General features: G+C 39.9%; 1 protein-coding gene across 2 annotated transcripts in view; it reads right to left on the bottom strand.

The window, feature by feature from the left end:
* csf3r (colony stimulating factor 3 receptor) overlaps nucleotides 1-26033 on the bottom strand; it is a 70425-nt gene extending 44392 nt beyond the window's left edge. Inside the window, exons 1-7 of one of the 2 annotated variants that reach the window (XM_079469779.1) lie at nucleotides 25909-26033; nucleotides 25498-25569; nucleotides 24378-24677; nucleotides 17300-17429; nucleotides 10410-10579; nucleotides 5538-5698; nucleotides 4008-4158 (exon numbers count right to left, since the gene is read on the bottom strand). In XM_079469779.1, coding sequence (XP_079325905.1) covers nucleotides 4008-4158; nucleotides 5538-5698; nucleotides 10410-10579; nucleotides 17300-17429; nucleotides 24378-24677; nucleotides 25498-25558 — 973 coding nt within the window. In that variant the 5' untranslated portion in view covers nucleotides 25559-25569; nucleotides 25909-26033. The remainder of the gene's footprint in view (nucleotides 1-4007; nucleotides 4159-5537; nucleotides 5699-10409; nucleotides 10580-17299; nucleotides 17430-24377; nucleotides 24678-25497; nucleotides 25570-25908) is intronic. The other variant, XM_079469780.1, reaches the window with a different exon arrangement.
* Between the last annotated feature and the right edge of the window lie 204 nt (nucleotides 26034-26237).

The following is a 26237-nucleotide window of genomic DNA, read 5'->3' as shown; positions in this document are numbered from 1 at the left end:
CAAATCATTACACAGTTTCTAGCCAGGAGACTTTGTGGTAGTCAAAGATTTCAGGAGGAAGTCGTGGAAAAGCCTCCCCTTGCAAAAAGGGGTATCCAAGGAGTGGGCCGATCACAATGGCATCCTCATGGCTCTTTGCAATGGTCGTGCTGTCTCGAGCAACAGGAGGAGCGAGGCTGCTGGTGCTCGCAAAGGGAATCAACTGTTTAAGTCTGTTTGACGCATCGAACCCCGAGAAATTAGAGATTATAGAATTTTGTTTCTGTGCAACCCTATATTTTGAGGTTTTATAAAATGGTATGGGGAGGGACAGTGTTACCCCAATTCTGCTAGGTACTGGGGAATAAATTTGTATTTGTGTAGAGGTATGTGTACCTCAGGTGATGTGGTGGATAAGGCAATACAATTTGAAAATGTGGGCCATTATGTCCCCTGGAACGGCCAAATAAAAAGGGAAAAGAGAAAGTTTTCGACTAACTCTAACTCAGACACATTTAAATATGAGGGGACGGGAGGGACTCCCCAAATGAGAGTAAGAATATGGAATCTGACGATGGAAGATGCAGGGCAGTATTGGTGTATGTGGTGTGGTCAACAGAGGGGAAGGAGACAGGTCAGAAGGTTCAGATAGCAGTACAGCCAAGGAATTTTCAGGCCGCCGATTCTTGTGGGGTTGTTTTTGGTTATGATTATGTTACCATGTTTAATTCACTATTTTAAGAAATATTTAGATGAACAAAACCTGTAAGAGAAAGGGTGTTGCTCATCTTACAGGTCAAAGTATAAATATTTTGGTTATCATATATGATAAAAGGGGGGAATGTAATGGACATTTTCTAGGGCCTTTTCTATGCACCATCTCATTGCTTTCGATGCAGATTAAACGACAATAAAATACTTTGCAAAGTACCTCACCTCTCTGTGTGTCCCGTTTGTCAAGGTTGACTCACCTAGTTTAAGAAATAGGAAAATTCCACAACAAGATGCTCCCAGACATTATTAGATCCTCTTCTTAGCATTATTAACTCATCTCTGACATGTGCCCCTAATTCATATAAAGTGGCTGTTATAAGGCCCCTTGCCAAAAAAAAACATCTCGAACCTGTAGAACTACTGACCTATTTCGAATCTATCTTTCTTATCTAAAGTTCTGGCAAAAGTAGTCTCTAATCAGTTATGTTCCTTCCTCCAAAGGAATGACATCAATAAAGACTTCCAGTCTGGATTTAGAGCACATCACACTACAGAGACTGTTTTGATCAGAGTTACAAATGATCTGCTTATGGCGTCTGACCGAGGTTGTATCTCTTTATTGCTTCTGCTAGATCTTAGTACTGCATTAGACACCATTGACCACAGCACGCTCCTACATAGACTCGAAAATGATGTTGGTATTAGGGTAATAGCTTTGTAATGGCTTAGATCTTATTTATCCGACTGTTTTCAATATGTAGCAATAAACAATGAGGTGTCACGCAAATCGCAAGTCATGTACGCTGTACCACAGGGATCAGTCTTAGGGCCTATGCTTTTCGCATTATACATGCTACCTCTAGGAGATATAATAAAGCGACAAGGAGTTAGCTTTCACTGTTATGCTGATGATACGCAACTTTTATTTCCTCGAAGCCTCATGACACACAGCAATTCCATCGAATAGTGGAATGCATAGTCAACTAATAAAACGTGGATGAGTAACAATTTCTTATTACTGAACTCGGACAAAACTGAAGTGTTACTTATTGGACCGAAAACCGACACGTAACAACCAAGAATACTGCTTAACTATTGATGGATCAACTGGTCCAAAATGCGGCAGCTCAAGTTTGTACTTACACGTACAAAAAACTATGAGCATATCAGCCCGGTTCTGTTAATCATGCACTGATTACTTATAAAGCATCACATAAACTTTAAAATCTTGGAAGACGCCGGCCGGAAGACGCCGGCCGAGCCACCAGACTTGGGACCACCGGATTTGGGACTTGACTTGAGACCACCGGACTTGGCACTTGACTTGAGACCTCAGGAGGCCCGCTGGACGATCGGGCCCTCCTGCCCGTATGGCGCCCCCCCAAAAAATATTTGGGCTGAGTCCCGATGTTCTCTTCTGGCTGGGGCTTCGGGCTGGACAACACCCCCCTCCTCGGCTTCTTTTTTGGCCGGTGCACGGTAAGTGTGGCAGGCTGCGGAGAAGCGGTGGGGAGCACGACTAGCTCCGTGCTGGAGGAGTCGAAGGGTGCAGAGGATGAGGAGAGGCCCAAAGCCCCGATTCGCAGGGTACGGCCCTCGGGGATGGCGGCCAGTGGGGGGGAAGAACTGGGCTGAACTGAGACCCTGGGCTCTGGCCGATTCATGGCATACCTGATAAGGTCGGTGAAACCCAGCGGTCTCAGCATTTGCATCACCCACCCCGCTAGAGGTTGGTTGAGGCCGCCATTGAACAGGACCATTTGTTCCTGCTCACTGTGGACCATCTCCCCTGCCACCTCAAAGAAGCGGTCCGCAAACTCTAAACACAGGAGGCGACGAGCCTGGGCCGCTCGCCTTGCCTCCAATCTGCCTGTTGGGTTCTGTTTTGGCTCGTTCATTCTGTCATGGAACGTGAGGGGAGAACCCAAGTGCAGGCAGACACGGATGAAGGGGTTAACAAAAACGTTTAATTATAAATAACAAGAACAAAACAAAAACCCACGAGGGGGTAAAACCAGACAGGATAAATAATAATGACACTAGGACACGGACTAACTAGACTGAGGAAAATAAACACTAGTACCAAACTCAACACCACTAGACTCACTAAACACGAGGTAACAAGAATTAGACAAAAGCACGGCAGTATCGAAATCCAACTTACAGACTGGGTAAGGCATATAACATACAATGAACGAGCACAGGACAATGAACACGAGGATGTTTTAAAGGGGAAACAAACACAGGATAATAACTAAGGGGCAGGTGCGGGTACTGAAACACTCAGGGAAGGTTAACGAGACAAAAGGGCGGGAAACACCGACGAGACACGAGAAAGCACATGGCAAGTCAGAATATAAACAACGCCATTACTTTCTCACACAAAACCTAAGGCTATGCCATGACTCCGCTGCAAGACAAAGAATAAACATGACATGATAGCGGAATCATGACACTGTCAGTTTAAATCTAGACTAAAGACGCATCTTTTTAATCTTGCATACACTACACTATCATAATATATATATATATTCTGAAGGTTTAGGCTGCACTTGTTAGATCAACCGGAACCAGGAACACTTCCTTTAACAAATGATGCATTTGTTGCATCAAAGAGTGCAGAACAGTACTCTACTCTCAGCCAGTCTTGTCTCATTGTTCCAAGGTTATTAGAGCGGACCGGCGCAATCCATACCCAGACCTGACAAATACTGTGATGATAGAGCTGGACAAAGGACGCGGCGACAGTACAGAATTATTAATGATAATCTTAAATCTAATAATTTACCCGGGGGGTCTGATAGAATTTTATCGTCTTATTTAATTAACACTACATATAGGAATTTATAGTGGGTCTGATATTTGACCTGTGTTTTGACTTGCATAACCTTATATGTTTTGCTTATAGTCAATGTTTTCTTGTACAGCTGCTTTGTAACAATGAAAATTGTAAAAAGCGCTATATAAATAAAGCTGACTTGACTTGACTGATTAGATATGACCCAGACAGCTTCATTTGTTATAACGTAAGTAGAATATGAAGTAACCCAAGATCTTATGCAGGCTTTCTCTGAAGATGAGTGATGTGAGTGAATATTTTCACTAAATGCTCCTCAGGTATCATATTTTGCGTGTCAGCATTTTTTAAAAACTGCAGTGATTAAATAGTTTAAATAGTTTTAAAGGAGAGAGTTTTTAAAAATTGTGTCTAATTGTATCTGACCTTGATTGATTAAGATGTTAAGATGATAATGTTCAGAGAATAAGGTTTGGTGTTTATGTGGTTCAAAATAAATAATTAGTCAGTTACATACCCGTTGTAAGTGTGGTGGCTACTTTTGGATCACTCCATTCACTCCATACATTGACATACCGAACTCTCATTTTGATGCTGTAATTAGTCCAGTGGAGGAGATCACACCTCTTAATTGGTTTATTTGGCTGTAATGGACTTCTTAGGAAAACCTAAAATGAAATGGATATTTTAAAAATACAACCCTGTAATAACTTTTTAACAAGAGTATAAAATTATTTTATTACAGATAGGCTGAACAGATTTGTTAAACTGGAATACGGGACGAAGATTAATTGAGGATAACACTTGTTCAAAGTGTGCAGATGTACCATACCAGGCAGGCAGGCAGGCATAAAACTCCAAAATTAAGTGACTTGTTCCCCATCTAACTAACTGCGCATGTGCATCTATTAGACACAGGCACCTTGTTTTTGTTTCAACAAGTGACAGTGTTTTTTGCACAAGCCCGCTCATCAGAGAGCATGGTTTCGTGAACGTGAAAGCAGGATTTCTGGAGTACAAGTTGATGATGATGCTGCTCTGAATGTCTCTCCACTTTGGGACACATTTCATTAGAAAACTTTTACATTTATGCATTTGGCAGACGCTTCAAAAGCGACTTACTTTGCATTATTCTATACATTTATACATAGGTAAGTGCAATCCCCTGGGATCCAAACCACAACCTTGCGTTGTTAGTTAATGCAATGCTCTTACCACTGAGCTACAGGAAACCCACTCTAGGCCTTTTGTGTTCTCCAATGAGTAGCTACAATTATAAGGGAAATCCATACTTTTACACACTGTTTAACTCCAAAATTAAGTGACTATTAAAACTATGACTGTAAATATCAAATAAATATTTATACAAAATATTAATGAAATACATTTTCCAGACAACATACAGACAATTTAGGAAATTTTATCCTTGAACACATGAAATAAATGTCTGGAATAGCACCCAACATTGGACATGGGACCTCTGAACACACAACTCCTCTGATTTTTTATGATCAGAAAAAGTGGGATCTTTATCAATTATGGAGTGTGTTTCTCTGGCTGAAAACTGTTCATAAATAACAAATGTCCTTAACTTGAATGCATTTTATACTATTCAAAACTTTTTACGATTAAAAAATTGGCTGACACTTTTAGCAGCATCCATAAGATTTGTGTGCATTTGCTGCATAATGAAACTGAAACCTAACTGAAACTGTTTTGGATGTTCTTAGATGTCCACACACACTTCTTTAACATATTCTCCTCTGACTCGATCTCCCTCCGTGCTCTGTACACTTCACTGATGTTGGCAGCCGCCCTCACTAACTGGTAGTTGACTGATATAAATTTTCTCCAAAAGTATTTGGAGACATTTTAGTAGGCAATTCTTGCATGAAAGAGGACTCGCTGTATCACTCAGCAGAAAAGAAATTTTCGGAAAAACAACTAACCCTAACACGAGACAAAACATGATTTGTTATAATACGTTGGAACACGGGATAACCCTAATTATAGATTGTAAATATTATAGTGAAAAGCATTAACTCACTCTTTCCTCTTTGGCTAACTTGTTGTCCACTTCTTTCAGACTCAGCTCCACATCAAAGGTCAATCTCACCCAACTCTGAGACTCTGGAAGACTCCATCTGTAACTGAAACATCCTAATTGATATGCTTCAATCCTCTGAATGTCAGGAGGGCCGTATTTTGCTGAAAAACGATACATTAAAAGTTAATCCGTGTTGAGCACACTCAGTCTCCACAATACAATGTTTGCAAACAAGAAGAATTTCAAAAAATTTATACTACAATTCATGATTTCACATATGAACTGAATTTATTTGAGCTAATTGTGTTGACAGAACACATTTTCTATCAACCATCTTTAATAACCATGACATTTTATGTAAATGTTTGAGTAATCTGCTTTAACCATTTACTTTTAATTGCATTCGTTCATTCAGAATCCTATGCCACTCAGTCTCACGCATTTTATAAATAGATTGACAGCATTCAGAAATGAATTAATATATGTCAAGACACCTTAATACATTAAGGGCCAGATTTACTTCAGCAGGGACGTGCACAGGGGGGGTTGCTCAGGTTGCCCAGGCAACTGCCCATATGCCCTTCTCGACTCACGTTGCCCTTCTGTGACGGGGCACATAGCTACCGTCACGGCAGCGATGCGCTACCTATTCAAGTTCACAAAGACTGAGTGCAAATGTTGCTGGTATTTGTTTGTCTAGCGGGTCAATGTGTTCTCCTATTGCTCATATTCTTGCAAATTAGCGGTTAACCTAGTCTTTTATCCAAACTCTACAGTAATCCCGTAGCTTTCGTGTGCACACTTTAATATCTAATACTACAGTGATTTAAATGCTATAGCTACTATTATCAATACATATTGAGCTGTTTAAAACCAGGTAATCTACTTCACAATCTTTACCAGTTACAATAACCACGCAACACAGGTTTTTCGTTAATCATGTATCTTTTTATTTAGTTTAAAATTAACATAGCTCTGACATACCATCTTTATGTCTTACTGCCGTCTCCTGGAGTAAAGGATTTTTTGCCTCAATTGTGGGGCTTATATGACGCTATGACTTCCGGGTCAATAGGAAGTGGTTCGGAGTTTAAGTTAATAATTTTCAGCGGTTAATTTAACTATATACTATTTGACAAAGTAAGTTAAATCCATAGAAATAATATTTTGTAATTTTCTAGTTTTCTAGAGGTAACGTTTTGGCTGTTTAAGCATTTATGGCATATTCACCTGAGCCACCCCTGTATTGTGATATTGTGTTGGTATGTGCCAATTCTAGGGGTGCCTTCAGGCATATAAAGGGTAAATGATCCAGTCTTATGGAAAAGAGCGAGTAGAGAGGACATAAGTCTGTCGATGCTCTTTGTATATGGGCTTGTGTAAAGGCTATTTTCCAAGCAGCTGCAAAATTTTGATTATTTATTTGACTCAAGTCAATTTAGATTTTTTTTTGTTTTTTGTCCCCAAACATGTATGTTTTTTTTCTTTTGTTAAATTTATAGTACCTTTCTTTGGCCTTACGGAGGATAAACAAAAAGATCCCATCTGTTTGCAACTGTTCTCCTGTGTGCTTACATCTGCTCAAGACGACTCTGTCACATCTACCCTCAACACCTTCCGAGGTAGAAAATAAATAAATAAATCATGTACAATGGATGCAGAATTTCACATACGTCTAGATGAAAAAAAATGCCTCATTCACTTCTGTATTCGGGCAACTAAAGTGAAAGTCAGAAGGGGAAGGGCAAACTCTGTTTACATGGCTGCAGCGCTGCACGTGACCGGCACTTGAGCTGAGCGTGCATGAGCGGCCCTAGTAGGAGTTTGTCGCGGTTATCGGGTGATACGACTCAACGCCATAAATCTGGATTTCGGTCGGACAGTCCGGATTTTAAGCCCTTGTCCGGCGTCCGAGGCAGCCTCAAACCGGACACTCATTTGTCCTTCTTTTTTGAGTTGTGCTGAATCAGCCTAAACAAAACCCGCTTTAGAACATTTATAGGGACGCAGCAGCATAGCGTCTGATGCCGTAAGATCTCCGGTCAAACAAATGATTGGCTGAAAGAGGTGTCAAATAAATACCTGATATATCATTGGTTAAAAACGTTAACAAGCCTCCATGACGTGGAAGTGGAGTCCACGTGCTAGCTTCGTCACATCATAACGGTAACTTCCTGAAACGTCAGACTTCATTTAATCCGGAATGGACAAAAGAGCACAACTTTATATAAAAAAGCAGTAGAGGCACTTTTCATGGAGGTCGCTGTGAAGTGGACGTTTGTAGTCAAGGGACATGCGACATGCCAGCACAGAAAAACAAAAGTAACCGATGAGCTGCAGGTACATCTTCCCTTAAGCTTAGGTCAAAAATTCATTGCCAGACAATTTTTTACAAAACAGAGTAGGCTGTTTCAGAATCACTGTATCATGAGACCATCGATATGACGCACACAATTGTATTGTAGTTGCGAGTACACCAGAGTCCTATGCAATAATTCTTGCCTCACTAAATGCTGAGTGTCCTCCTTTTTGGTGTTATGGAAATGGCCACCATTACGTTGTCAGAAAAGGTGAGTTTGTGATGTATATCAAACGAACGATCATCATCATCAAGTTTTATGAAATGAATTAAAATCTTCATAAATCCAGGCTGAGTTTGCCACGTTTAGCCTAAATAATAAGACAGATAGCTTGCAGACAAGCAGCCTAGGCTACAATTGTTTTGGTAGGAAGGCATTAGGCAAAACTAAGCTACATGTCTGCTGATAGTTAGTTTCTCACGTTTCGTTTTAGCAAGAAGAATGAATGATGGAAGCAATGCATCACATTCATTATTTTATTCTAAATGGTTAAATGCCTAAATCCTTTCACTATTTTGGGTATTGTTTGAAGCCAAGATGGCCACTGAAAAGAGGCGGATTCAGGAGAGGGAGAGATCATTCAGGGAGTTATGTTTTTCTGTGTTATTATTAGTACTAGTTAAGATGATTGAGTGCTCTATTTCAGTGTTTTACTTCTTTATATATATTTTTTTAATAAAGACCCTGTTATTCTCAGTTCATATAGCCTGTGAGTTTTTTTTTTGGGGTGCCCTTTTTCAGGTCAGAGCAACTGCCCCTCAAAATTCCTGTGCACGTCCCTGCTTCACAGGGCAATATAGCACGGAAACACACTTTCAAAAAAGCGCCAATGGGAGTGGACATCTCTGTGGGTGCACATAAAAAAACACAGGCCCAAAATCTTATTCCCATAATGACCAACGAAATCTACTAAATGTTGCACAAATTAGCGCAGATTAGTGATGCTGATAATCCGCGGGTCGGGAGGATCAATTGCTATAGATTAACATTTAATAATTCCAAGTGGGTCGCGGGCGAATAAGATCAATTATTAATGGTAAAAATATCAACACTATCTAAAATGTAAACGTGTTTAAAACCTACTTTTCGGCAGGCACTGTATAGTCTCTCGTCAAACTGTGTGTTGTGAGGGGAATGGCATCACGCTGTCACTCTCCCCTGCACTGAATGAATGAATCCTCTTTTCAGGTTAAATAAAGCGTTATGGTGGCTGTTTATCTGTTTTAACAATATTTGTCAACATTTAGGTTTCAGTATATGGGAGACCTAGCGTCCATTTGCAGTCGCCTACCGAGGTAGTCCCTGTCTGTTTGCTTGCCATCATTCGATGTCTGGGTGGAAGAGCCCCAGTGAGCGTCTCTCCGTGCGCGCCCTGCGCTCTCTTTAGAAAATGACGGGAAAAACTGGATTGTCACCACATTAACTTTTTGGAAAATATTTACGCAATATTAAAAGTGGGTACTTTTATTCTTACTTGAGAATATTTGTAATAGAAAAACTGTACTTTTTCTTCGTTACATTGCGTGACATTCCTTCTTTTTAAAAAGTGTTGTTTATTATAGGGTTGTCGTCCTTTCTTACAGGCATTCCCGAGGGATTGATTATTTTGAGTTGATCTTTTTGAAAGGATTAATCGAACAATAGGCACAACTGTCTGAATAGGTTCACGAATCAGTTCAAATTATTTGTTTAGTTTGCAGCACGATCTGAATCATCTGAAGTGGTGGATTTCTCACTCACGCGGAACACAAAAAGCAGATATAAAGTGAATCTTTATCTATCCAATCAAAACTGCAAATGCGTCATATTGTTTGCCAGCAATGATAAATGCCAGCACCAGCGCAACCTGTTAGACATAAGTTCATATTTGCTTCCCATCATTCTGGCCCTGCACCTTACAAGCAGGTCCCGAACACTCGAGGTAGCTGAGTGTGCGCACTGTGAGGGGTGGTTCATCATTGTCTCATGCATTCTGAAACATTCGCCTTCAGAAGCTCATCTTTTTTACATAAAGTATGCTTTATTGGTTCTCAAGATATATATGCGATTGGCAGAAACTGCATGTTACATCCACTTTATTAAGTATTAATTTAAGATATACAGAATGAAAAGATATTTAATACTGAAAATGAAATATTGAAAGAGTAATAATTGTAGCTGGAGCACTTATATTGTGTACTCTATGTAGTGAAGTGCCGGTCTTGGGTGGCGCACTCTCTGCGTTTGTCGGCTCCGCCCTAGATGCTTGCAGTTAATCCGCGTCTCATTTATCCGGGTATATTAAGGTGGCTGTTTTGCCACCGGACATGGTGTCGATGTGCTGCGCTATTTATCGAGCTAGTCTTTATTCTGCTGTTGGACTTGGCTCTGGCTAGAGGTGCTGGGCTGTTTGCGGATAAGCACAGGTTGTGCTGAGCGGTTACAGATACGCGCCGTTTGCCAGATATAAACGCAGGTGTTACTAAAAATAAACTCAATGATGTTAATAGTAGAATAACAAAATATTCTGTACCTGATTCCATTGGCACCAACAGCAGACATGCAGAGTTGATGCTCCAGAAGACATTCGCTACCTCCACATAAATCTCCATCTTAGATGAAAGATCAATATCCACTCGGGGAATCTGGTAAAAATGCACCCCAGGAGGAAGAGCATACCTGTAACTTTTTGGAGTGGTGCTTCTAAAATAACCAAAGTTCACAAAAATGTCACAGATCAGAACACAAGGTCATAATTAACACTCCCCGCCAATACATGTTACACCATACAACTTTCGGTCCTAGCCCGGCCCTGGCCCTGAGTGCTAAGGCTCTAGGCCCGTGTTTTTTTTACTTTCGCATTACACATGCTGTTGCAGCCATTAAAATAGTTGTTTTGTTTTTTAATTGCAAATTATTCATATTTAGAAATCACAAACTTAACATTACAGCATTTTCTTACTGTTTAACTCAAAACAGTCGCATAGTAATAATGTAAGCGTGCTCTGGTCCAGATAGCGAAGAGATACTGCTATGCGGGGAAGTGGGGACAAAGGCACGGTGGAAAAAAGGCCAGATGCCTGCACAGCATTTTAACTATGACTTGAAAACTGGCCCGAAGCCCGGCCCTAGGGACAATTTGTTGGGCTGAAAGCCAGGCCTCTAACCCAAACACATGATCAGATATAATATAATTGATACCTATACATCATATAGATGTTATTTGCTGTATTCTCTTTCCCTGCCATGACAGCATTTTCTGTTGTTTATTGCAAAACTATGTACATTGCTAATACAGTAGGGAGCACTGTTACCAATCTTCTGAAATAGTTTAGCATTGATGGTTTCAAAAACAGCAACTGTTTCTGTTTTGTTAATCATTCCACTGTAATTCTGGGCCCGTATTCATGAAAAATCTTAGTGCAAAGAGTTGCTTCTAAGAAAATTCCAAGATGGCCGTTTCCTTTTAAAATTACAGAAAATACCCTAGTAAAAATTATGTAATTCATAAAGCATATTAACCCTTAAAAGAGCTCTTAACGTCCAACATTTTAACAAAGCAAAGTCAATGTTAATGTTACATTAGTTTTACAATAATTAACATGTTTAATTGTATACAAAAGTCGACTGAGACTGTTTTGCAGGCTGTGTGGTATTCTGTCCCGTGGGCTCATGGGATATAGAGAATCTAAACTATCCATCGCTTCAGAATCTGTGCGTAACCATTACGCCATCTGGGAACTTTTCGCCTATTCTTTTATGAATACTGACGATTTAGACATACTTCTCTTTAGCGTTTTCGGATGCAACATTTGTATATGGACATCAAAATCTCACAGAAATAGTGCATCAGCTGCGTATTTCTCATCTACGGTTTTATGAAGACCGAGGTTTCAGACGTACTATTTGTTTGCCTACTACGTATATAGTAAGAAAGTATGCCATTTCAGATTCAGCCTTTGTATTTTCTTTGCTCAAAGGTCCTTTCATATTGGTCCTGAATCACCTTTAACCTAAGACTCATACGTAGAAGTTTTTAAGCTAAATTAAGAGCTTTCTTGTAGGATTCTAAGATGCTTTAAGAATACGGGCCCAGATTTGGATGAATTCTTCGACACAAGAAAAACCTAGCTACATTAAAACTGTGATTTAAAAAGAAACAGGATTTAAATGTATTTTTAGAGAGGTATTTTTACTTTGTTCTTTCATTTGAAATATTGTATATGCATAGAAGAAACATTTATGGAGGGCATCAATGTTTTGTGAAAATACTGGCACTAGCTGGAAACATAAGCAACAGGCAGGGAAAGAGTTAATATTCCCCCAGAAAGTAATAAGTAGAATGTCTTTTAGAATACACATTTAAAAAAGAAGCAAAGAAATACAAACATCATAGAAAAAACTGGTATACATTAGTAGGAAATTGACAGTTTGACAGTTAAAGGTGACATTTAAAAAAAAAGAGGGCTACCCAGTAAATTTGTTTTGCTGAGCCTTTCTCTGCAAGCATGTAAGAAAAATGAGCCCATGCAATATTTTGCTACCCTATCTTCTTATAATATCACCAGCCGTTTCCACCCCTAGTGCTGCCACAATTGTTGTTTTCACAAGCGAAATGTAGTGTATCAGTTCTAACGGCATGCGAATGAACGGTTCTGTGGGGTCTAAATAACTAAAATACATGAGTTTCACAGAAGAAATAACTCGATAATAGAGTTGTGGCAAGCAGCCTCTGCTCATCTGTTTGGGGAGTGCCCCTCCAAAATAATCCTCTACAGAAATACAGAACTGTATATAAACGGAATCAAGCAAGATTGTTAACTCAAAAATGTGTTCTGAAATATTTTCAACAAATATTTTCGGGGCTTCTTTGTCATTTAAATTCGTAAAATGAGACGAATATGTAGAAATTTAGAGCTTGGCTTCCGCAGATAGGTTAGCAATATAATGAACTTTAAGCAGGGCAGAGAAAGCTTCAGCCCTCCTGAGATCTAAGGTTTTCCAATGTAAATCTAAGGCGAGAAATGGAAGTGCAGTCTGGTCTGATAGACAGTCATATGGGCATATTTGATTTTGCCCCTCTGCTTTTTACGTCACGTGAATGTAGTTCCGGATTACACGTGTTTAAGAGAGCTCGGCAAAGTCAGTACGTATAATTTGTTCTGTAGTGCAGTAAGTTATATTTTCGGTTATATGTCGCTTTGTAATTGACTGCCACATAATTTGCAATGGTTGACAATGGGAAAATCTATAAAAAGGAAAAACAAGAACGTGTTTCAAGCCAATGCTAATCAAGCTACCTCGGTAACGCAACCAGCCCCGAATAAGCTTTTGAGCGAAAATTTACACGATAATCTGGAATCAGAAATGGATCCTACAGGTGTCATGCTTATGGATGAAGTATTCCCTCCTTTGCCTGAAACTCCAAGCAAGTCTCCGGCTGTTAAACAGCGGAAAATAGAGAGCTTGGATACCGCTAATATTCTCACTCAACTCAAAGAACTTTCTCAACTTATCAACAATCGTTCGGATGCACTGGAAAAAATGGTGAAAAACAATGCTCAAGCGATCTCGAGCATGAAAGAAACGGTCATTAAAAATGCCAAACAGATAGCTGATGTGAAAAAAGCGGTTGAGTTTGTGAGCGACGAAGTTAATGATGTTAAAGTTAAACTCGGTGCAATGGAGACAAAAGTGAAAAAGATGGATGCTGAATCTTCTGAGCAAGAGAAAAGTCTCTCACATCTCGAAGGATATACACGTCGTTGGAATCTGAGGATGTACGGACTGCCAGAAAAAGAGAAAGAGGATATTCGTGAACGTGTCATCCAGGTATGCCAACAGCTTTTACCTGAAGCAAAGGAAAAAATAACATTCACCGTAGACACTGTACATCGACTCGGTTGCAAACAGCTGTATAACGACAAGCCTAGAGGGATAATCTTCCAGTTTACATCGCGCTTCTATCGTGATGCCGTTTGGCGGGCAGCGAAGGACTCAACCTTTCTCAGAAACAACAATCTAAAAATCTCTGAGGACCTATCTCCATCTGACAGGGAAAGAAGAAATAAACTATTGCCTCTTGTGGATAAAGCACGTCGTGAGAACAAGCGAGCTTGTTTTGTAGGAGGACGAGCTTTTGTGGATGGCACTGAAATCTTTTCAGCAACTTGAACTATCTGTTTTGGCTTTGTGTTTATCCACTCCACTTGTATGAAAGCCATGTTCTTAAGGTAACATATCACTTACTTATATGTTGCTAAAAAAATTTTTTTATAAAGTTATTACTTCACTCTGTTGGAGTAGTTCTTGCACTGCACTACATTATTAGGATGTTTTACTTCTAAGATTTTGCTGTGCTCATCTCTGCATAAATTCCATAAATAAGTGATCCCTTAGCACGTTACTTGGATCATAATTGATATTATTGTTTAATTTGAAGTTCTCGTTTTGTCTTTGTTTTTTCTGTTATGGCTCTGTCTATTCTTTCATTTAATGTGAGAGGGTTAAGAAATCTTACCAAACGTAAAGCTATTTTTTGTACCTTAAACAGTTTAACTCTGTAATCTCTGTAATCTATTTAACTCTAATGTCATTCAGTCAGAGAAGATTTGAAGTTATGGAGATCCCAATGGGGCATGGACTTGTGGAGATCTCATGCAACCTCAAGCTCAGCTGGGGTATGTGTTTTACGTCATTGTTTCAAGGGGAAAGTTTTATTCACTGAGTGTGATCCAAATGGTCGATATGTTTGCCTCTTACTAGAAATTTCAGATAAGAAGTTTATCGTCACCAATGTTTATGGGCACAATCAACAAAAAGAAAATGAAAGGTTTTTTGATCACATAGAAAAACGTATACTTTCACTGTTAACTAACTACCCAAATTCATATTTGATTTTCGGAGGTGACTTTAATATGGTTAGTGACAATAACATGGATAGATGGCCACCAAAACTTAATAGTCCTATTTCTTATCTAAAGATGTACATGGAAAGGTTCTGTCTGGTTGATAGCTGGAGAGATACTCATCCTTCTTTAAGATCATTTACATGGAATAATAATTCATTTTCTTGTCAATCTCGCATTGACCTTGGCTTATTTCTAAGGAGCTGCATAACGTTTCGACTGACATTATTCCTTCACCTTTGTCTGATCACAAATGTATTACTATTCATATTCCTTTCTCAAATGAAGTTACATATATACATATTACATATATACATATCGCATATAACCCCCTCTTATTGGAAACTTAATAACTCGATTTTAGTCTTTGAGGAATTATACCTAAAACAAAGAAAAGGTTTAACTGCTGGCTACAGAGGGACCTCTCTTTGACAGGTAGGGGATTACTTGTTAAAGCGGAGGGTCTGTCTCGCCTTGCGTATGCTGCGCAGTCATTGTACATTGACAAGTCCACATGTAAAGTAAAATCGATGGAATGCTATATAATTTCCTGTGGAAAAACAAACCTCATTATCTTAAAAAATCTGTGTTAGTAAACTCTCACAATAAGGGTGGATTAAACTTTATTGATTTTAATACAATGAATAATTCATTTAAAATAAACTGGCTCAGTCAATTTCTCAATAATCCTACCTCGATTTGGAATCTATTCCCCCAATTTGCATTTTCACAATTTGGTGGCATAAAATTTGTTTTAATGTGCAATTACGATATTCAAAAACTTCCCCTTAAGCTATCTAATTTTCACAAACAGGCTCTTTTGGCATGGACTCTTATGTACAAACATAACTTTTCCCCTCATCGATGTTACATTTGGAACAATAAAAACATTCTATTTAAAAATAGGTCTTTGTTCTTTAAACAGTGGTTCAGTAATGGAATATTGCAATATAAATATAATATACCAGTAACTCCTAGGGAGTTTGCCATTGTTATGGATGCTATTCCATCTGGCATATGCATGCTTTTTAGAAACTGTTCTTTATTTTCAGAAGTCTCTTTACCTGAGCCTAGCGATACACCTTCGGGTAAATTATGTTTTACTAATAAAAAAGGAAGAAATCTTAAGGTAAGAGCTTTACTTATTGAGAGCATTGCCTGTGCCCCTTCTGCTGTTTCATACTGGAACAGCCTTTTTGATAATCTAAACTGGAAAATGATATGGTCCATGCAACAAAAATATCTTCTTTCTAATAAAGTCAAAGAAATATCCTTTAAAATACTCCATAACATTTACCCTTCCAAAACTTTTCTAAAGAAAAAATTTAGATCTGACTTTGACACCAAGTGCATCTTTTGTCAGAATGACACTGAATCTCTTCTTCACTTGTTTTGGTCGTGCAACTGTACTCAACTACTTTGGAAACATGTTGGTTTGTTTATTTCAAATACTATTTTGAAGGGCTTTGTTATGAACCCCAAAACTGTTATTTTTGGATTTTTTGAAGGTGACCAAAATGCTTGTTTTATAATCAACCTATTTCTTTCTCTGTGTAAATTTTATATACATAAATGTAAATTTTCTAATAGCAAACCTATTTTTATAGTTTTTCCACAAGAGATAAAACTTTATTTAAAAACAATTATGTTTTCCTCCAATATGAAAGCACAAAGGACTTGTAAAATTTGCACTGATTATAAGCTTTTCAACCTATTTAATTTTTTATTTTTTATTTATTTATATTATTTGTGTAACTCCCTCTCATGTATTGGTTTTTGATCTGTTTTATTGTTATTCTTTATTTTTGTCTTGTCTGTTTCGAGCCATGGAAATGTTTTTTTTTCTTCTCTCTTTTCATTAATCTAGTGTTTCTTTGTTAAGTTTCTGTTGTAACATTGTTTTGTTATAGCAAAAGGTTCAATAAAGCATTAAAAAAAAAAAAAAAAGAGAAAATGTAGTTCCGGACAAAGCTATATAAATCTGAGTTAGTAAAGTGTGTGTCAGTCTGCACAAGTGCAGGAGTTCCGCAAATTAATCAGATCAATATATTTGTACAGTATGTTTTGCTTGTTGTCAATGTTTTCTTGTACAGCTGCTTTGTAACAATGAAAATTGTAAAAAGCGCTATGTAAATAAAGTTGACTTGACTTGACGTTACTTGACTTGACGTTTTTAAAGAAGTTACATGTTTGAGTACAACAGAAAACACTTTGTCCTTTGTATGGACAAAGACAAGACACTATTTGACAGTTTCTAAATTTGTAGACTGGCTCACACACACCCATGTGCTTTCTGCTGAAAAGGGGGATAAGACTAGCAGGTCATTAGCATTTAAAGAGACATGTGTTTTTTTCTTCCAGTAGGAAATTGGACATTCAGAGAATTGTATAATAAAAGATCTGTTGTGTATTTTAAGCTGAAACCTCACAGACACATTCTGTGGACCCCAAGCTTTATACTTGTAGATACAAATGTCACCTTTAAAGTGTCTGTAATGTTGACAAAAACAGAGACCTGATAGAGGTGTGAAGTGTGTAGGTTGTAGAAATGTCTGCCGTTTCTTGACTAGGATCCCATTTACACAGCATTCCCCTCGTAGCAAAAGTCATGGCACAGCTTAGGTTCTTTGGAATGGGTGGTGGATCTTTAAAGATAAAATAAATTACAGCAGTTGAAATGTACCCAACAATTCTATCTTAAAAATCTGTATATAGGGCAGACATTAGTAATTTATTATCTAATTCAAATGTACTGTATTATCCATCAATATATTCGCCTCCAGATAGCAAGAACCAAGGAAAATAAAATAAAAATTTTAGCAAATATTAAATCCCTAAATTAAATAAATACACTCAATGTCATTAACCAGCTTAAAGGGGACAGCGGATGCTTATGCCTTGGTATGACCACTGATGAAAAACAACACCCTTTTCAAACTCTGTTCACCGTGACCCTGTTTGATGCCTGCCTCTTAAAATGATAATAAGCTACTGCTCACCCACACCTCTGTTCTAACTGGGTTTCTGCAGTCATAAACGTGATTCCAGTGTTATTTCGCCTCATGAACAGCAAGTAGGGTGAGCGTTTGACCACTGTGCTTCCACACTGGCTGAGTTTGCAGTGCAGGGCACAGAGCAAACTTTTTGGATCGATGATTCACATGGAGTGTCTAACAACAAGTTTATGTACATATACGCTGTAAAAACACTTTCATTTTCTAATAATTTTTTGTTATTACCTGACTCTCAAACTATTTGTTCGGTGATTCATCTATCTAATCCCCTCCTTTCGGTCAGGCCACTCTGATCTGATTGGTCAGATGGTCTAGACTGCTGTGATCGGTCTACCATGTACATCATTGCAAATGGAACCTAGGCGGAATTTACACCGAGTGACACATATGTGACGTGGAACTGAAATTAGAACGAGAGACGACTAATATTTTCTCAAACTAATAACTTTTGTGGGAAAAAAACATCAAAGTTACCTTTTTGTCAGATATGTTGACCCATGCCCGAAATGGGACCTCTGCATTTAACCCATCCAGAGAGTAGAGTAGTGAACACACGCCTTGATTGAGGTACGAGACGAAGCAATCATGTGGTCTTTCGAAGACCCCAAATTGCGTGTTAGCAAGGTAACCCTTCATCAGCATGTCACTTCTGAGTCTACAGACGCCCGCTGTGAGACTATCGGTATGTCCGATAAAAGCTCTGTCAGGCTTGAAGAAGTCTTAAAGGTAGTAGCAGAGCAAGGGAAGGCCATAGGGGAACTAACTGAAGCGGTTCAGAAATTAACTCTTCGTTGTACTAATGCTGAAGTTGCGCGTTGCCCCAACCCCAAGATGCAGCCCAGATTTACAGATGATGGCCAGCCCATCTGCTTCAAGTGTAATGAGGTGGGCCACATAGCCAAAAATTGCATTCGAAAGCTGAAACAGACAGTCAGGGAGGATACAGTATCCTTCACACCTCAGGGAAATGCGCACCCTCGGTTGCTGTGAGTCAGGCTATGCGAGGGCAGATGATTGGCTCAACTCAATTTAAAACTGATCGTGACCGGTTACTTCAGAATGCTGTGGGGAGGTGTCCTGTAGTTTATTTAAAAATTTGCGGGGTAAATGTGTCGTGTTTGCTTGATACCGGAAGTCAAGTCAGTACGATTACAGAACAGTTCTTTGAAGAGCATTTAGCAGGTGAAGCCAAAGACATGCAGTCTACATCCGGTTGGCTCAAAATTACCGCTGCGAATGGGTTAGATATCCCTTACCTGGGCTATCTCGAGCTTACAGTTGAGACTATGGGTATGACCCTGTCGGAGTGTGGGTTTTTAGTAGTTAGAGATTCACAGAGTTCATCTGCTGTTCAAGCACTCATCGGTATGATTATCATAGACAGATGTAGGCAGTTGGTTCATGCTGAATTTGATACCACTCTAGGTGGAGAGTTACGGTCTGACTGGAGAGAGGTTTTTCAGCAGGTGCGGCGTGCTGGTAGACTTGAAAAACGAAGTGTTGCACGACTAGCTGGAAAAGAAACTGTGCATATACCTGCTTTATCAGTCTCAACAGTAATGGTTCGAGGAATTGAATCTGCCTTACCTGAGGGTTGTTCCAGCTGGCTGTTAGAGTCTGGAAATTCACCTTTACCTGAGGGGTTAGTCGTAGTACCGTCCCTTGTGTCCAATGTAAAACCATTGTTGCCTGTTCCAGTTGTAAATCTCTCCACAGAAGATGTATGGTTGCAGCCTCGTGCCCGGCTGGGTACGTTTTGCCCTGTTGAGGTAAATCCAAAAGCTGGCTGTGAAGTAAAGTTCCAGAGAATTTCAGCTGGAGTGGAGGAGGTATCTGTTGAAACCGAAGAGAGACAGGTATTGGCGAATGGGTTGCCAGATTTCGTTGACAAACTGAGTCTAGGTGGTACTATAGAGCAACAAGCAGAGCTAAAAGCTTTGATCTCTAGGTTTTCTGATGTGTTTGCGTTGGCCGACGAGGATCTTGGGTTCTCTGATAAAGTGCAGCACGAGATCCATCTTGTAGATGATGTTCCAGTTTCTCTGCCATATCGACGCCTTCCACCCACTCAGTATGGTGAGGTCAGAGAACACATCACCAAGCTTCTCAAGAAGGGGGTGATAAAGGAGAGCAATAGTGCGTACGCTTCGCCTCTAGTGCTTGTCCGAAAGACTGATGGTAGTCTTAGACTATGTGTTGACTACAGAAAATTGAATTCAAAGACTAAACGAGATGCATTTCCGTTGCCGCGGATAGATGAAAGTTTTGATGCGTTGCGCGGGGCACAGTTTTTCTCGACCATTGACTTGGCAAGCGGGTACCATCAGGTAGCAGTGCGTGAGCAAGACCAACCAAAGACAGCATTCACAACACCTTTTGGTATATTTGAGTACTCTCGTATGCCATTTGGAGTCTGTAATGGTCCGTCCACATTTTTCAGCGCCTTATGCAAACTGCCATGGTAGATTTGGTCTTCCAGATCATGTTGGTCTACTTGGATGATCTCCTAGTATACTCCTCTAGCTTTCACGACCATCTTCAGAGGTTAGAGGTAGTTTTTCATAGGCTGAAGGAAACCGGGCTTAAGGTTAAGCTTGAGAAGTGCAGTTTCCTGCAGAAAGAAGTCAGGTTTTTGGGTCACCAGATCTCTGCTCAAGGAATTGGCACTGACCCCAGAAAGGTTGAGGCTGTGAGTCAATGGAGAACTCCTAGTACAGTGAAGGAGTTAAGATCATTTTTGGGTTTCTGTAGTTATTACTGAAAGTTCATGGAGGGTTTTTCCGGGATCGCAGGTCCTCTTCACGACTTGGTGAACTTGTGCCTAAAACAGCAGGGTACAGTTAGGAAGCCTGAGTTTTGCTCACTATGGTCTGCTGAGTGTCAGTCAGCCTTTGAGTTGCTGAAGGAGAAGCTTACATCCGCTCCTATATTGGGCTATGCCGATTTCACCCTTCCGTTTATTGTGGAAACTGATGCGAGTAATGAAGGTCTAGGAGCAGTTTTGAGTCAGCAACAAGGTGACGGAAAAAGAGTAATCGCGTATGCTAGTAGGAGACTGCGCCATGCAGAAAAGAATGACCGAAACTATAGTAGTATGAAACTCGAACTGTTAGCTCTGAAATGGGCTGTCTCAGAGAAGTTCCGTGGTTATCTGTTAGGCTCAAAGTTTGTAGTCATCACGGATAACAATCCATTATGTCATCTGAAAACAGCAAAGCTAGGTGCCATCGAGCAACGGTGGGTGGCCCAGTTAGCCGTTTTTGACTTTGAGGTCAAGTACAGGCCCGGACGGCAGAATGCTGCCGCCGACGCACTCTCTAGACACCCATTAGCAGGGGAGCCTGTGAACTTGGATGATGCAGAATACGATGACTGTATTGCCATCTGTAATGTGGTAACTAGGGGTACCCCTTTGGACTCAGAGTTGTTATCCACTGGGGATCGATGTTGTAAAGTGAGGCAAATTCGGGCTTTAGAGTGTGGAGTCAGAGTAGAAGAGACTGATACTCAAGGAGGTATGTTTACTCTTCCAGGCTATACAAAAGCAGAGTTGAGAGAGTTTCAGCTAAAGGATCTGTTTCTCAGTTCTTTCAGAAAATTCTGTAATGGACACCGAAAGCCCACTTATCAGGAAAGGCGGAGCTTGCCTAAGCCTGTATTGTCCCTTTTGAAACAGAGGAAGTGTATTACTGAGTCAGACGGATTGCTCTATAGAGTTGCGAATGATCTTCGTCATGGTGAGTGTCAGCAGCTGCTTGTACCTGTTTGTTTGCAGGAACGAATCCTGAAAAGTGTCCATGACGAGATGGGACACCAGGGTATTGAGCGCTCACTTAACCTGTTGAGGCAGAGATGCTTCTGGGTTGGCATGTATGAGGATGTAGAGAGGTGGATCAAAGGGTGTCAAAGGTGTATTTTGACTAAAATGCCTCAGCCGAGGATTCGGCCTCCAATGAAGCCATTTCTAGCGTCAAGGCCTTTGGAGGTAGTGGCTGTAGATTTTACGCTGCTTGAACCGGCCTCAGATGGTCGTGAGAATGTGTTGGTAGTTACCGATGTGTTTACAAAGTTTACACAGGCTTTCCCTACCAAAGATCAGAAGGCAGACACTACCGCCAAGGTTTTACTCCGAGAGTGGATCATGAAGTATGGCATTCCAGAGAGGTTACACTCGGACCAGGGGAGAAACTTTGAGAGTGAGGTGATAGCGGAGTTATGTAAATTGTATGGGGTGAAGAAAACGCGAACTACCCCTTACCGGCCCCAGGGCAATGCTCAGTGTGAGCGGTTTAACCGGACGCTCCATGAGTTGTTGAGAACTCTTCCCCCTGAAAAGAAGAGACGTTGGCCAGAGTACCTTCCTGAGTTAGTCTATGCGTATAACGTAACCCCACATGCGACAACAGGGTACTCGCCTTATTTCTTGTTGTTTGGTGTAGATCCACGTCTTCCTGTAGATGCTCTTCTGGGTCAGGAGCAAGCTGGGGATAGACGGCAGGATTGGTTGGTAATTCACCAGAACAGACTCCGGGAAGCTCATGAACGAGCAAGAGCATTTGCTGAGCAGAAAGCTCGCGAGAGACTTGCTCCCTTGAATGACAAGGTATACTGTCCTACTGTTGATGTTGGCCAGACCGTGTACTTGCGTCACAGACCGGTTGGCAGAAACAAAATACAGGATGCGTGGGCTCCTACGGTGCACCGGGTCATAGAAGTGCAGGGTACTACTTACACTGTTGAGCCTCTTGAGGGTGGCCCCAGTAAGAGAGTTCACAGAGTGGATTTGCATCCTTGTGAAGCGCCTGTTGTTAAACCTGTGGTAACAGACAGCAGCCCAGCATCTCCACAACCTGAGTGTCAGGTTGAGCAGGTTGAAGTGGGGGGTTCTGATCCAGATTGTGTTGTTTTGGAAGAGGTCACATTTCCAAATATTGCAGAAACAGAGCGTGTGAATGTTGAGATGTCCAGGCCAGTTGAGGAGGTGTCTATTGTTGGCTCTTATCCTGTTTTGGAGAATTTGGAACAACACGCTTCTGAGTCAGGTGAACCGTCAGAGCCTGTGGTAATTGCTAAGGTAGACAGACCTGTGTCTAGGAGACCAGTGCCTACACCCAGACGAACCAGCCGGCCTAATGCTGGTGTGCATTCAAACCTGTTTAACGAACCAAGGTCGGTTTGTAATTCCGTTTCTGTTAGTCCTGAAGTTTTTTCGCAGGTGTTAACAAGCCTTGGTACTGTGTTCTTCAGAGAGGCTGTTAAAGAGGTGAAGAGTATGTATTAAGTCATTGAGGACAATGACTCTCAGCAGGGGAGAGTGTGGCCAGGTGGTAAAGAAAATTAAACAATCTGTGTATGGCCCTTTAAGAAATGTGTCTCCCGTTCACGTGATGCGGTGCGCTTACTCTTGGTACGCATGCGTAACGCAGAGAAAAAAATGAAAAACGTTACGCTCTGGTGGAGACGAAGCACTGTGTGTGCTGCGTGGCTCTGAGAGGCCGAAAACATTACACTCTTGTAAAGAAGGAGTGTTGCGTGTCATCGCTGGTGTTGTGCATATAAACGTTGCGTGTCATCGTGGTTGCAGATTCTGTGCATTGTGGTAATTTTGCTGCGGTGGATTCAGTGTGCGCATGGCGAGTTAACCTCGTGGTGAATGCTAGCGAGCATTTGGGTATGTAATTTTGTTTAATATATTACAGCAGTATGTTGCTTTCTTTATAATATTATTTTTATAAAAGCTGTTAACAGAAGCATATGTTTGATCAGATAAATGTATCATGTGTTTTATCGTTAATGTTGATTCGGTTGTAAAGTGGCTAACTGGTATGCTATGTTCTTCTATGCACAGCCACTACCGTATTTTGTAGTACTTTCTTGTATTTTGTTTCATTTCGTGTATGTAAGGGGTTATTTTATTTTTATTTTGTAAAACCCTTATGTTAATTCTTTGCTTCCATCGACCGCTGTAATACCTTTTGTAAACAGCAGTCAGATTAAACCCTGTAATTAAAACTTTTCTTTTTCTGGGTGTGCTTTATTTCTCTTACCACCCATCACATTAAGGACATTGTACACCATCATGATGACATCAGTAAAGAGGGGTGAGATTCAAGGATATAGGATGGATTTACAGAAAATTGCCAAAACATTGCCAGAGTGCCTTCTGTGTGAACGCAAACACATCACGGATTGATCCGAAATGTGATTCCGGAAAGGGGACCTAGTAACATTAACAGGATCAGTCCCGGATATAACTCGTAACCAGTAGGTCACCGGTTTGATTCTCAGGGTCAGCAGGTAGCTACTGACGTGCCCTTGAGCAAGACACCTAACAAGATTGGTTGCAACCTCTCTTTCAAGCCATGTTTGCTCACCGGACGCCGCAGTGATAGCTGCCCACTGCTCCAGGTGTGTGTGTTCACAACTGCATTGTGTGTGTGTTCACTACTCACTGGATGGGTTAAATGCAGAGGTCACACTTCGGTTCTGGGTCACCATAAATGGCAAATGAAATATGTGGGGTGTAAGATTATAGATGTTAATAACATTAGTGATTCATCAATTTAAAAAGTTTCTCACGTATCACTTTGACGGTGCTTCCATCGACTATTTGGCAGTTGGTTTCTACACAAATTCCAAAAGTAATTTCAGCACTTGTGCCCAGAATTTGAGGAATAAATACAGCATACGTCCCATTTCTCTCCATGTAAGTGAGATTGGTGGGGAGTAAATGGTTGTTAATCTTCCATTCCACACGAAACTCTTTGCCTTTAGTCAGTGGGCAGTTGTTGTTGAGGAGGAAGGACGCTGATATGGACGACCCTACAGCCACCACAGAAGCAGAAGTGTTTACTTCGCCACAGACCAATGCTTGAGCCACTGTGGGTAATAAACGTACATAACGTGAATATGCATGTTTTAATCCAAGTGAATTGTGATCATAGCTTAGCTAACTACACACCGTTTTGTGATGAAATAGCATTATGTTACATGTTCCCGACAACATGTTCTAAAAAAACTATTTCAAAATATGTGGGGAGCTATTGCATCACACCAAATAAACAAACAGTAACTTAACAGGTAACTTTTCTGTTAAAATCTAAATTGTTTTACTTCTTAAAGAATAGGGAAGATCAGGGCACAACCTAACCCTTCTTTGCTAAATATCTGAGCTTGATAAATCAGATTTTCACACACGCAACATATACATATCTGCTTTCATTTCATTATTGTTATTTTACACTTATAGGCTTACTTGCTACACTGTTACAACTAACCCCACAGTGTAAATCTTTTTTGGAGCCTAGTTAATCGTTGCTAGGAATGGTTGACATGTTCCAATATGGTGCCATATTTTAGGCAACAAGGCAATATTTCGATAAGATGACACCCAAATAGAAAAAAAGATATGATAAAATTTACTTTCATGCTTCCAAAATACCGTTTGTCCAATATTTCTATGAATACACATCAAAACTTTACACAAATTCACAGAAGAATGTCATCTGAAATTGAGAGAAAAATAACAAAAGTGCTCATCTCTCAACGCTGTGTTACGAGTTAATGTATGTTACAACTAACTGCAAGCTAGTAACTGTACCCCTAAATAAAATTTAAAATAATACAGAAAAATCAAGGTAAATTAAAACAAAAATGAAAGAAAACGATTGATTATCATTTGACTGTGAAGATGATTCACCTTTTAACAAGGTGTTGATATACATCCATGGGACAAGTACTGATAGCCGGACTGATGCCATATTTATTAAGGCTGAAAGAAAAAGAAAACATTTAATCGTAACGATTTAGTTGTGTTTTTAAATGAGGTTATACAAATTTGCAAGACTTTAAACTTTAGTAACTGTCAAAGAAAAGGGAGACCAAAAGGTTTCTATATAATAATAATAATAACATACATTAGTCTCAAGTCTCAAAACAAATACTTTTTCTTTAAAAAAGGAATTTCAACTATATGCTATTGATTTAAAATCTGTATCATCTACACAATCATTTGTCGAATAAAGTATTAAAATATGTATTAATATAAGATATTCTGAAGTATCCAGTATCTTAATAAAAAATGTAAATCCAACATAAACACAATACATACTCAAGAGTGTTTAAAAGGCATCTGGAGAATGAAGGATCACATTGAAACTTCTGGTTTGCAGTTGAATGAGTCTGTGGCTGTTGTGAGGAAAGATCTCTGTAAGACTGTGCTGTTTGTTCCTCTGTGGTATATTGTTCTTTCCTTCTGGACCACAAGCAAACTGAAGCAGGAAATGTGATGCTCTGATGAAACCATTCTACAAACATCTTACTGTTTCTGCTGTAATATCGAACTATACTGTATATTGTAAACTCAAGAGTAAACTTCCAACCTTGAAAACTTTCTGCATTTAAAAAAAATAACATTATTAATACTATGCTAAAGGCATT

The sequence above is a fragment of the Barbatula barbatula genome (genome assembly GCF_947034865.1).
Source record: "Barbatula barbatula genome assembly, chromosome: 12".
NCBI lineage: Eukaryota > Metazoa > Chordata > Actinopteri > Cypriniformes > Nemacheilidae > Barbatula > Barbatula barbatula.
Note: the sequence above shows the minus strand (reverse complement) of the source record. Positions and strands in the feature narration are given on the sequence as shown.